At 38.0% G+C, this 11,649-nt stretch overlaps 1 protein-coding gene and 1 long non-coding RNA gene across 21 annotated transcripts; one reads left to right on the forward strand and one right to left on the reverse strand.

The window, feature by feature from the left end:
* Nucleotides 1-331: 331 nt before the first annotated feature.
* Nucleotides 332-10,297, reverse strand: LOC145813596 (uncharacterized). Of its 20 annotated transcripts, none has more exons than XR_014356767.1 (8): nucleotides 10,155-10,293; nucleotides 9,547-9,840; nucleotides 7,084-7,181; nucleotides 6,013-6,043; nucleotides 5,835-5,895; nucleotides 5,207-5,260; nucleotides 898-975; nucleotides 332-704 (listed from the first exon to the last, which is right to left on the reverse strand). XR_014356767.1 is itself a non-coding variant. In XM_082909257.1 (6 exons), exons 1-5 carry the CDS (start codon nucleotides 10,242-10,244, stop codon nucleotides 5,256-5,258), a joined length of 285 nt encoding a protein of 94 aa, XP_082765383.1. In that variant the 5' UTR covers nucleotides 10,245-10,294; the 3' UTR covers nucleotides 332-975; nucleotides 5,207-5,255. The 20 variants fall into 20 exon arrangements, 1 of the variants encoding a protein (XP_082765383.1); XR_014356764.1 differs by having other exon boundaries at nucleotides 5,414-5,895; XR_014356768.1 differs by having other exon boundaries at nucleotides 9,547-9,735; nucleotides 10,155-10,287.
* Nucleotides 668-5,388, forward strand: LOC145813597 (uncharacterized). The gene is made up of 2 exons (XR_014356779.1): nucleotides 668-1,880; nucleotides 5,083-5,388. It is a non-coding gene; the product is annotated as an uncharacterized LOC145813597 (long non-coding RNA).
* Nucleotides 10,298-11,649: the final 1,352 nt, after the last annotated feature.

The following is an 11,649-nucleotide window of genomic DNA, read 5'->3' on the forward strand; positions in this document are numbered from 1 at the left end:
CATGAAAAGTCCTTCACTTTCAACGACATGTTTCATACGTCGTTAGAAATTATTTAACGGCAGATTTTGTGCGTCATTGTTACTTTTTCTACGACATACTATAGCACACCATTAAAAACTATTTAACGACAAATTTTGTGCGTCGTCGTTACTTTTTCTACGACTACCTTTGCATGCCGTAAAATATGTAATACAACGACTTATAATGTCTGTCGTAGAATATACAATTTTTTTTTTTTTAATTCAGTAGGTCCTATTCGACCAATTTTGTACAATTTAATAAATATTACAAACAAACATCACAAAACATTAATCAACCACCAAAATATTGTTTGAAACATTAAAAAGAAACTATATCCATAAATTATAAATATTCAACAATTGTCTATACATTCCAAACATTTGAAAACTATATCCTTAAGTTCTAAACTGTACAAAAAATTTAAACCATCCAAACTATGCATATCTAACTTTCTAAACATATTGACAACTTTCAAGATTTACGAATAAATCTAGTGATTGTGTGACCATACACCTCCACAAAAACTCCAAATGCAAATCTATCTTAAATCCAAACCTCGTCACAATGTGATCAACAAATGAAAGTGGGTCAGAGAATTCATCTTCCATTGAAGAGTAGATAGCACCAGAAGCTCCATTCTCTGGATTATCTTGGCTTCAAACACAAGCTTTAATTCCTCCACCTAATCACAACACAAGGAAATAAATCAATGACAACACAAAGAAATAAATCAATTCCTAAGCTTCCAAACTGGCCGTAAAACAGCAAATAGAATGGAATTCCAGATTTTCCTCTCCAGTTTTGACAGATTTACACCGGCCCACCATTGGAGTAAGTCATTAACAGAGCCTGGTAATGCCCAAACTAAACCTCACCATCTAATAACATGTGACCAAAGTAACCAAACAAACGGACAGTGCAATAACACATGATCATCAGATTCCACCTTAGTCCTGCAGAAAACAGAAAGGACAATAGCATTATTATTGAGAACTCCAATCCTTTGAAGATAGCTGGATGATTTGATCCTCCTTCTCCATGCCAACCACCCAAAGAATTGAGCTTTGGGAGGGGCAACATTTTTTCAAATAGAGGCAGTAATTATACAAATAGGGCCCAAGGACAATTCAAACCAATGATAAGCTGAGGAGACAGAATCTATTTGAGTAACCAGTAGACCACCTTAAATTGTCAAACCTATTGTCTCTAATAGCAGGTGCAGTAAGTAGAGCATCATTTAATCTCATTATTTCCTCCACCTCCCATTGAAACAGAGTTCTAAAATTTAAGTTCCAGCCCTTATGATCACCATTTCTGTTGTATAAAGAGTTAATTGTACCACACTTGGCTTTTACTTTTGGTTACATCCTTTTAACTCCTAACCCTTAAAATCCACTCAACAGATTCTCTCATTGTCACCATTAACTTTTGGTTACAACCACAATGCATACTTATTTGTAGGTCATCCTTTTTATACCCATGAATAATAGCCTAAATGGGTTTCACATTGTTGCCAAAAAAAAAAAAAAAAGTGCAGAACATGGTTCTGCAGCAAATCTAATCACCTAACTAATATTCCAAGCAACCAAAAAGAGATGGTCAAAATCTAAGAATTTAATTAGAGGAAAAAAATGCAAATTAATATGAGCAATATTGAATTGAGGACCCAAAATTCCGTATTGATGGGTGATGCAAAAAACTGTTGAAACTATATCCTACAAATAATGTTGGTTGAGTGAAACACATTCTCTTCTATAATCAATGTAAAATATGCAGTTTTTTTTAACTCTTGGAGATTGCCCCAATCCATCCTCAAAACCTGCTAAGGAGTGTGTGTTTTGGTATTGGTAATATATAGGTGTTAGAATTTATCTCCACCTACCACCTCCACTATCACACACTCCACACCTACCACCTCCACTATCACACACTCCACCTACCACCTCCACTTCACTCCTACACCTACTACCACATTTTCTTCTATATATAGGAATTGTAAATATATCAACAATTAACCAATCAGATATCAATCAATAATAATACATCAGTTATTTTTTACATGGTATCAGAGCAAGGTTAAGAAGCTAGTAATTCTGCTTCACCGACGGGCGGCAACCTCGCCTTGGCCGCCCGCCGGACCTCTACACATGCCTTTTCTCTCTCTCTCTCTCGCTCTCCCTCCCAACTGCGACTGAAAATGGAGAACAAGGCAGAAGCAGAGCTCTCACCACCACCACCTCAAAACCCTGATACAGAACTATCAACAACAGCAACTTCCTTCGCCGCCGTCGAATCCTGCTTCATCCTCGGCGACGTCACCTACGGCGCTTGTTGCGTCGACGATCTCTCCGCCGCCGCACTCTCCGCCGACCTCCTCATTCACTACGGCCACAGCTGCCTCGTCCCCATTGACAACACTTCGATCCCTTGCCTCTATGTCTTCGTCGATATCAAAATCAATGTGAATCGCTTGATCGAAACAGTCCAGCTTAATTTCGATTCGTTTATCCACAAACAGATCGTTTTGGCCGGGACGATTCAGTTCGCGAATGCGATTCGGGCTGCGAAGCCTGACTTGGAAACCCTCGGGTTTAAAGTTTTTTTTTTTTTCTGGGTTGTACTGCGCCGAGCGTATGTATAACGCCGCCGTTTGATCTCCACCGGGAGCCACTCATACCAGAAGACAAGACTCGAGCTGATGAAGAAGATGGCTGTGTACCAAGGAGGAGCCTATGAGCGCATGTTTAGGTTGCCTGTTTACAGGCAGAAGCATGAGGTCGAGAAGCACCTAAGCCGCTTGAACAAACCTCCCCTTAAAAGCATTAAGGGTCCAGATGGGGATATCATTGACTGTATACACATCTCTCATCAACCAGCTTTTGATCACCCATGCCTCAAAGCCCACTGATTGACTGTCCATCTACAGACGTTTTTTATTTATATATTTAATCTGCCACACACTCCCACTTTCTATATTTTAATAAGATGAGTGCCTCACTTTTCCACCACTTTCTATATTTTAATAAGATGAGTGCCTCACTTTTCCACCGCACATACATCTATTTACCTTTTTTTTTAAAAATCACTTTACCTTTCTTTATTTTTTCTCTTCCCTTTTCCAACCTTCTCCACTTGCCATAATGATGCTGTCCATGCCTTGGTTCATCTTCTTATTCTTATTATCAAAAAAAAAAAAAAAAAACAAAACAAAAAAAAAAACAAAACAAAACAAAACAAAAAAAAAAAAAACCAAGTTCCATATTTACACAACACACCATATTTTATTCATATTGGGGATCAACCCCGATCACCATTTTACAAAAAAAAAAAAAAAAAAAAAAAAACACACCCACACCCACACCCACAGTGGGTTTTTCTTCTCTACTCTGCTGCAGGTCTCTTCTTTTTGCCTCCGTCCTGGGCGGTCCTTGACGGTGCTGCCTCCGTGCTTCCTAGTCCACCGAGCACGTTCACTCCCCCCTGCTCCTCCACTACAGCATATGGAGGACCTCCAAAACGGAACATCACGGTGGCCTTCCGCTTCAGCTCCTTGTTTTCTGCCCTTAGCACGCTTATCTCTGCTCGCGCATCCTTATACATGCGTTGGAGCAGAGCCAGCTGGGAGTTTAAATGCTGCACCTCATTTGTCCTACTCTGCAGCCGGTTCGACAAGTTTGTGACCGCCGTCATGCTTTCCACACATGCCTTCAGAGTATACTGATTGGCCTCCACATCCGACTGCACTGCCATTCTTTGCTCCACCGACCGCATCGGAAAGTTCAACGGAGCAAACTCCGGGGCGCTTGGTTGAGTTTCCAGTGCCACCGCACCAGTTCTCTCTCTCGTTGACTCGTTGAGGTCGGGAAAGAGGGTGAGCAGCCCGCAGGAAGACGATGAAGCCATTTTCTAGGCAACAGAGTGTTACACAGTATCTCTCTCAGAAATCTCTCTCAGAAAACAGAGTGTTACAGAATCTCTCTCAGAAATCTCTCTCAGAATATCTCTCGCAGTTTTTTTGTTGCCTCAGCCTCAGCCTCAGCCTCCGTCTTATAGCCGAGGCAGCCACGCGCATCGCGCGCCTCTTACCACCAGCCGACAACACGGGCGCGCAAGCCAAGGCGCCCACGTGCCTCGCCATCATGTCCGGCACACCTTTTGATGAATTGGGCACGCCTTTTGATGGCACGCCTTTTGACAAAATTGGGCACACCTTTTGAGGGTGCACCTTTCCACAACGGTCCGACATGACCCCATAAATTGTCTCGACATTGATTCCGGTTAGCTCCTTTATGGGTCCGACAAGACTCTGTAAACTGTCCCGACATTGATTCCGGTTAGCTCCTTTATGGGTCCGACAAGACTCTGTAAACTGTCTCGACATTTGATTCCGGTTAGCTTTTTCAAGGGTCCGACAAGACTCTGTAAACTGTCCCGACATTGATTCCGGTTAGCTCCTTCATGGGTCCGACAAGACTCTGTAAACTGTCCCGACATAGATTCCGGTTAGTTTCTACAAGGGTCCGACAAGACTCTGTAAACTGTCCCGACATTGATTCCGGTTAGTTTCTACAAGGGTCCAGCAAGACTCCGTAAACTGTCACAACCACTGTCACCACATTGTCTGCTACAACGGTCCGACATGACCCCATAAACTGTCTTCTACAACGGTCCGACATGACCCCATAAACTGTCTTCTACAACGGTCCGACATGACCCCATAAACTGTCTTCTACAATGGTCTGACATGACCATACAGTGTCTCCTATCCTCTTTTATTTTTATGTATTTTATTATTTTGTTCCTCTCTCCAAACTCAAGTTGGTTAGTTTCTATCATCCTTGAGTTTGCGGGGGGCTGTTAGAATTTATCTCCACCTACCACCTCCACTATCACACACTCCACACCTACCACCTCCACTATCACACACTCCACCTACCACCTCCACTTCACTCCTACACCTACTACCACATTTTCTTCTATATATAGGAATTGTAAATATATCAACAATTAACCAATCAGATATCAATCAATAATAATACATCAGTTATTTTTTACAATAGGTACTGTATATTTCTGCTGAGGGTGGTTAAAATCTTTGATCTCTTATGACAGGTATAATAGGATTTGAGATATGGAGAGGACATAAATAATAAGCGAAATGGACGAGGAAATAACAACACATACTTGTAGATTTAGTGACCGGTTCCGAGAATCAAGTTCCTCTGCGGTGAATTCAACCTGATTGAAGCAGTGATAGAAGCAATATAAATGTTTTTGATCGGCAACCATTATGAATGTTATAGAAAATAAACATAATAATAAATTTCAAGTGCTCATCAGATGTTGGATTTCAAAGGAGCTCAAAGGAGCTCAAAGAGACAAATAAAGTACCTTCTGAAATGGTTTAGTTTTCAACAATTTGAAAAGAGTAAAGAGAGGATAAACAGTGGAATCAATGTTCGAGGAAGAATCTAGCTTCCACGAAGACTTGTCACCATCCGTGAAAATTGAACGATGAATAAGCTATCTCTTTGCGTTGATAGCTTATTGACTTTCATGGTCTGCTGGAATTACATCGCCAAGACTAAAGAGAATTTTTTACATAATTGAGGTGCAAACTAACATTCATGTCATCCTTGTGGAACATAGAGCATTCGGAATTAGTCACTAAGTCATAACCAATACATCCAACATAAGTAGCAATTGAATTAGCAAGGTGAAGCCTAAAAAAATAATGATAAAAACTAGTTAAAGCTAAAGAATTGCAAAATTAAGGGAGTAAACATATTAAGGAACAAGTAAACGTAATAACCTTCAGAATCAGACACAACAGGAACCGCAGATGCTCTCATTCTTCTGCACATTTCCTCAATCTGCAGAAATAAGAAAAAGATGACATAAAGCAAATCTGATTTCAAAAAAGGACATAAGAAATTTATGGTTCATCCAGAACAGGTCTCTGATAAGCAGCTTTGAGTTTGAAATTCTACCCAGCTCTCACTTTGGGGTCGCATACCTACACTGCAATACTTTGGAATTACAGTTTGCCTAAGCACTCTTGCTTTATGTCATTATCTACAAAAATATGTGGATGTGTGCATATATGTGAATATAAACAGACTAATTAAGTCAATTTACATTCAGTTAGATCAATTGCACGGCTATCCATGGCAAGATAGTCTAAAATTGCATTAAAAACAAGTTGGTCAGCGAGTTATTTTGGTCAAATTCAGTATTATATTGACTGTAAAAAAGATTAATTGAAACATGAAATTTAAAAATTCCGGGCCTGCTGTTTATCACTCGATTAAAATAGAAATTATTCCAGATACACTGGCATAATCTTCCACATCCAAGAGTTGACACATAATCTACATCGATGCACAAGGATTAATAATGTGGTGAGCAGGGCGTTATCACCAGTCTTGAACTGATGTTTCCCAACACCAATCCTCCACAATAAGGATTTCCAACATCCATCCACCCACCCAAAAAATTGAGAATTCCCAGTGCCAAACTAGTGGGGAAATATTTGTTTCCTTGACATGACCTCAGAGATGAGGTTTCTTACCGCAAATATGTCATAGATAACAGAGAAAGAGAAGGAGATAGAAATATACTACAAGTAGGAACAAAGTAAGCTTAGGCTTCAAATTGCTTATAATCTCACATTATGACAGCTTAAAAAGGGAAAGAGGTAGACTACCTAGGAAAAGACACACGGGATGGAATGCCTATTTAGACTTTTGAATGGTAATACCTATTATTATCCCAAAGTCAGTCAACCAAAATCACATTACCATATTCCTACCTTTGTACAAAATGCTTAGCTCTCTAGACATGCATACAGTCATAGTGCAACCATGACTTAAGAATTGTGGGTTTCAACTCTTTATCTATCCCAAACCACTTGTTCCCAATGTCAGATGCAAATATGTTTACAAACCAAGCAGGAGTGTCACTGTTCCCTTTACTTCTTATCAAGCTCTCATTTGACTCGACAATGCACTGGAAAGGATTCATGCAGTCCAGTATGATAAATCAACTAATAAGTAAGTTACCCGTAACCAAACTTCTTCATTAGGTGCATTCTTGTCAGCAAGCATAATGGAATTAGGCTTTCTCTTCCATTGTTCATCAACCTTGTCCCAATATTTACCTGTTGATATCGCAGCAAACACCAAAGTGAAATAACACATATTAGCCACACAAAATCCTAAAAAAGGAGAAAACGGTCAAGCTGAAAATAATTGTGCAGAAGATGAGTCGATTTTGTAGCCTAGTGATAGAAAATATGCAGACAAATACACACTTTTTGCCTCCAAGACAACTTTAAGTCTCAATATGAAATCCAGAATTGAAATCATATATATAGTCATATTTAGTAGACATCGGATCATAGAGAATCCAATAGTAATCTCTGTGACCATTCTCTAATTGTTTTCTTCCCCATTTTTTCCCCCAGAAAGGCCATTAGCTGAAGTTATTTCAAGTGAGTTCCCAAAAAAATTTATTCTGTTATTTTGTTTTCAATGCCATGAACTTTATCTTTCAGTTTTAAATTTAATTAAGCATACAACAAGGTATCAGAACTCTTGAGTTGAATTGATCATGTTTGATAAGTGTAGGTACATGATGGAGTCCAGCTTTGCTAATTTGTGTTGTCACATCTCTATGCTGGCAATTCCAATAAATATGGTGCCACATGCCAGCCTCATGAGGTGACACAGGGACCAGTAACAAATCTCCTTACGTTTCCTTCTAGGGTCAAGCTATCACCACCCATGTTCATCTGAATTCTTTACATTGTCACTATCAAACATGTGAAAAATAAAAACTATGTCTAGAGAAGGGTGACAATTTCAAATAACAAATATCGGGATTGTTTTTCTTTTGATTCCACATACACACACACACACAAATAAACAGTCATTGTATGAAAGAGAAGACATAAGCTAGCATACAAGGAATTTATGTTAGAACTTCAGTGCAAATTAAGTAAATTTACTAAATTGAGAAATGACAACAAGAACACACCCATGTGTGCAGAATATCAGGGCAGAAAACAGTCCAAATAAATATTCAGTCCTTAATCGTATAATACCCACAAATATTCTATGTAAGAGGTTGAATTTCCATTAAAGAAGAACAAGAAAATTAAAATAATTTTAGGCCAAGTTTGGCATATGAGAAATAATCCATCTTTTTATCTTTTTATCTTTTTTCCATCACATCACCTCACTACTTTTATGCACATCTTTTCGTAAAAAGATAAAAAGTGCAGTTATTTAGGCCATCCCAAACAAACCCTTACTCACATCCGTGGTTCCCAGCCTTTAATTTGCATGTGGTTCAAAAAACAAATTTCCATATATAGAGAAGAACCAAAAAAACAGAAAAATATCATTTTTTTAACTCATCAAAAATATCTTTGCCTTGCGGACTCTAGAGCTCCTGAGAGTGATAGCTAAGTTTGTTTCTTCTGAGCCAATTTTTAGTCAATTGGGTAATGTTTGAGCTGTTGGAAAGCCTAATTTGGTGAGCTACAAGGTGCAACCAACCATTCTGGCTACTACTCTGTTTGTAATGTCTATGCTTTTGAGGATTGCCAAATGGGATTGATTCATCAATCTCCTCATGAATGAAAAATAAAAGAGCATATACCCATCAATCTCACCCACATTACAGCATGACATCAAAAGCAGAAATAATGATATTAACAAATGCTTAACCCATAATTGAATACAAAATGTCTTATGTCTAAATCAGGTCAAATCATTATATTTTTCCTATTCTCTACTCTCTCAAAGGTTATTTACTCATTCAAACTAAATAAATTCATAACTTTTTTTTTTTACTACTACATTCCATGTCAATTTAGGACTATATCCTCAATCCCCAAAAGGGCCAAAACCCATTTGACATCTTGGAAACAAAACAAACCAATCCACATAAACAATTTGAGAAGACTAATAAATTACTAAACCCCTAAAGTGAAGTGCATATGTCTACTTTAACTACTTACATACATCCACACATATATACAAACACAAAATCATGAGTGAAATTGCAGGGAGAACTATAAAATTATCTGAATAGCCAGTAAAATTAATTCCTTAATGAAGCACTTACTCGCCTTATTTTCTCTCGCACTTTCCAGAAACCCAAACAAACTGAAAAAGAACAAAAACCCAGAAGGAAAAACAAGAAAAGGGTATATAATACCTCAAAATGGGGTATATATTCCAGAATGTACAAACAAAAAATTAACACAATTCATCTACATATATACACAACCAAAGTCAACAAAACCCATAAACTATGCCCAATAGCCAACAAGACCCACAAAACCATCCGCAGAAACCAAAGAAAAGGGTTAAACAATTAATCAATCTGAATCCTTACGAGTCTGTTGCATTAATCAATCACTTAAATTTATCAAACCATTAGACATCTCTTTTTCGCAGTACCATGATATATGTTATATAACAACTCTAGAAAAATCTTGAGAGAAAAGTAAATACCTGTTGTTTTAATGTGGAGCTAAATAACATTCATCTCTCGAATCTCAGAGCAGAGACCACCCATAGCGTCAACAAAAGAACTTGGACTAGGGATCTCATACTCAACCCCAATCGAAGCCTTAGGGGTCCTTTCCATCTCGATATCAGATGCAAAACGATGTTTCTTACCCCCATTTCTCTTCGCAATGTCTATCAAAATTAACAAATCACTATCCGAAAGACTATCCTTCAAGATGTGCGAACTCCCCTAAGGTGTAGTAGTACCTTCAATCACTAGTTCATCACCCATCGTATCTAAGTCGTGTAGATCAGATGAGTAATCAACCATCATCAACAAAATATTGAATGAACAAACCCTAGAAACTGAGGTAGTTTCTAGAGAGAAGGCAGACTCTCTCTCTCTCTCTCTAACCCATCATGTTTCCTTTCCATTTCTTATTAAATTGTTAATGATCAAAGAATAAAAGAATAATAAGAAAAGGTATCCTTGAAAGTTTAGGAACCGACGAAATTTTTTCCAGAAAAATAGCAGTGCACTCTTATTTTCAAATAAGTTAGGGTTTAGAAATTGAGAGAGAGAGTAAAGGTGGTGAGGGAGAGTAACTTACAGAAGTGAGTGAATCAACAACAATGGCAGCACCGATCAGAGAACTAGTGGCAGCGATTGTGAGAGAGAGAGAGACCCTTTCCATTTCCATTCTGATTAGGGCAAAATAGTTATTAATATATATATTTTTTTTTGTTGGGTGATTTGCGCCCCAAATTTTATTTTGCTGCCTTTTTTTTAATCGTACAATTCACCATATGTATTGTACATCGTAAAAAGATAATACTTTTAACAGCAGATGATGTGTACGTCGTAAAAAATGTAATATTTTTAATGGCGGTGTTGTGTGCGCTGTGAAAAATATTTTCTTTTCACGGCTAACGTATGTGCGTCGTGTATAATTGATGTATTAACGGCACGTCATATGCACATCGTAAAAAGTATTATTATTTACGACGTGCATTACAAGCCGTAAAAAAATTATCGCTATTACCATCCATGACCTACGCAATAGACACGCCGTAGTTAGAAGAGTATTTACGACGTGCAAAAAAAGTAAGTCGTAAAAATGAGAAACTACGGCGTGCATTTATTGTATGCCGTTGATATAGTGTCGTAAAAAGTCAATTTTATTGTAGTGAGCTTGAGTAATTTTTTATTGGATGCAAATTATCTTCCGTTGATGATCCTAATTGGAGGGTGGTGTTGGGCTTTTGTGAATTTACTTTGAGTTTGATGATATGAACCATTTATATTTTAAACATTCATAAAAAAAAAATAAGTTTGTCGAATAATTGTTATTACATGATCTAATCACATTTGTTTTTAAAATAATATACGACTTGTTTTCAAAATTATACTTGTTATATATTTTTTTAAGACAATTGTGATCTAATTTTGTGTCTAATTATCTTATTAATTTAATTTTTTATATAAATAATCTACTAAAATTATATTAAAAAATAAATAATTCAAATTATAAGTGAGGCCGGCTATGGACCTACACAGGCTTAACGGCACCTCCTAACAGGGATCGCCACAACTAGAGCGAATCTATCTCCTTTATTTTAGAAAGAAGTCAAGCTTAATTAGTTGTGTATCAAGCAATAAAATATACGATAATGCAATATGATTTAAGGTTTGTTTGGCATCTACTAGATAAGATAAAAAGCTAAAAAGTTATCAAAAAAAGTCAAAAAGATACTTTATCTCGGAAGATTGGGCGGCAAAACCCTGTCTGACTCTGCAGAGGGTAAAATTACGTTTCTGCCCTTCCTTTTTGAAATTGCATCAGTCGAATATATCACAGAATATACACGATCAGAAAGCCCCTTTCCTTCTCTAACCTCACAAATCCCTCAGTCGGTTGAACAAGTCTAGTCCGTCGAAGACACTGCCCACGGCCGGAGATCCGTCACACCCTTCACCTTGCACCACCGCCACAGCCGTACCAAAGTCAGACCTCGACGCCATCACCTGAAAACTGTAACCGACAGGAAGGACCATCCCTCGTCCAGATCTGCACCACTGCCGACCAGATCTACACTACTTCGGCC

Source organism: Camellia sinensis, chromosome 15 (genome assembly GCF_055761805.1).
Source record: "Camellia sinensis isolate YWXY chromosome 15, ASM5576180v1, whole genome shotgun sequence".
Classification (NCBI taxonomy): Eukaryota; Viridiplantae; Streptophyta; class Magnoliopsida; order Ericales; family Theaceae; genus Camellia; species Camellia sinensis.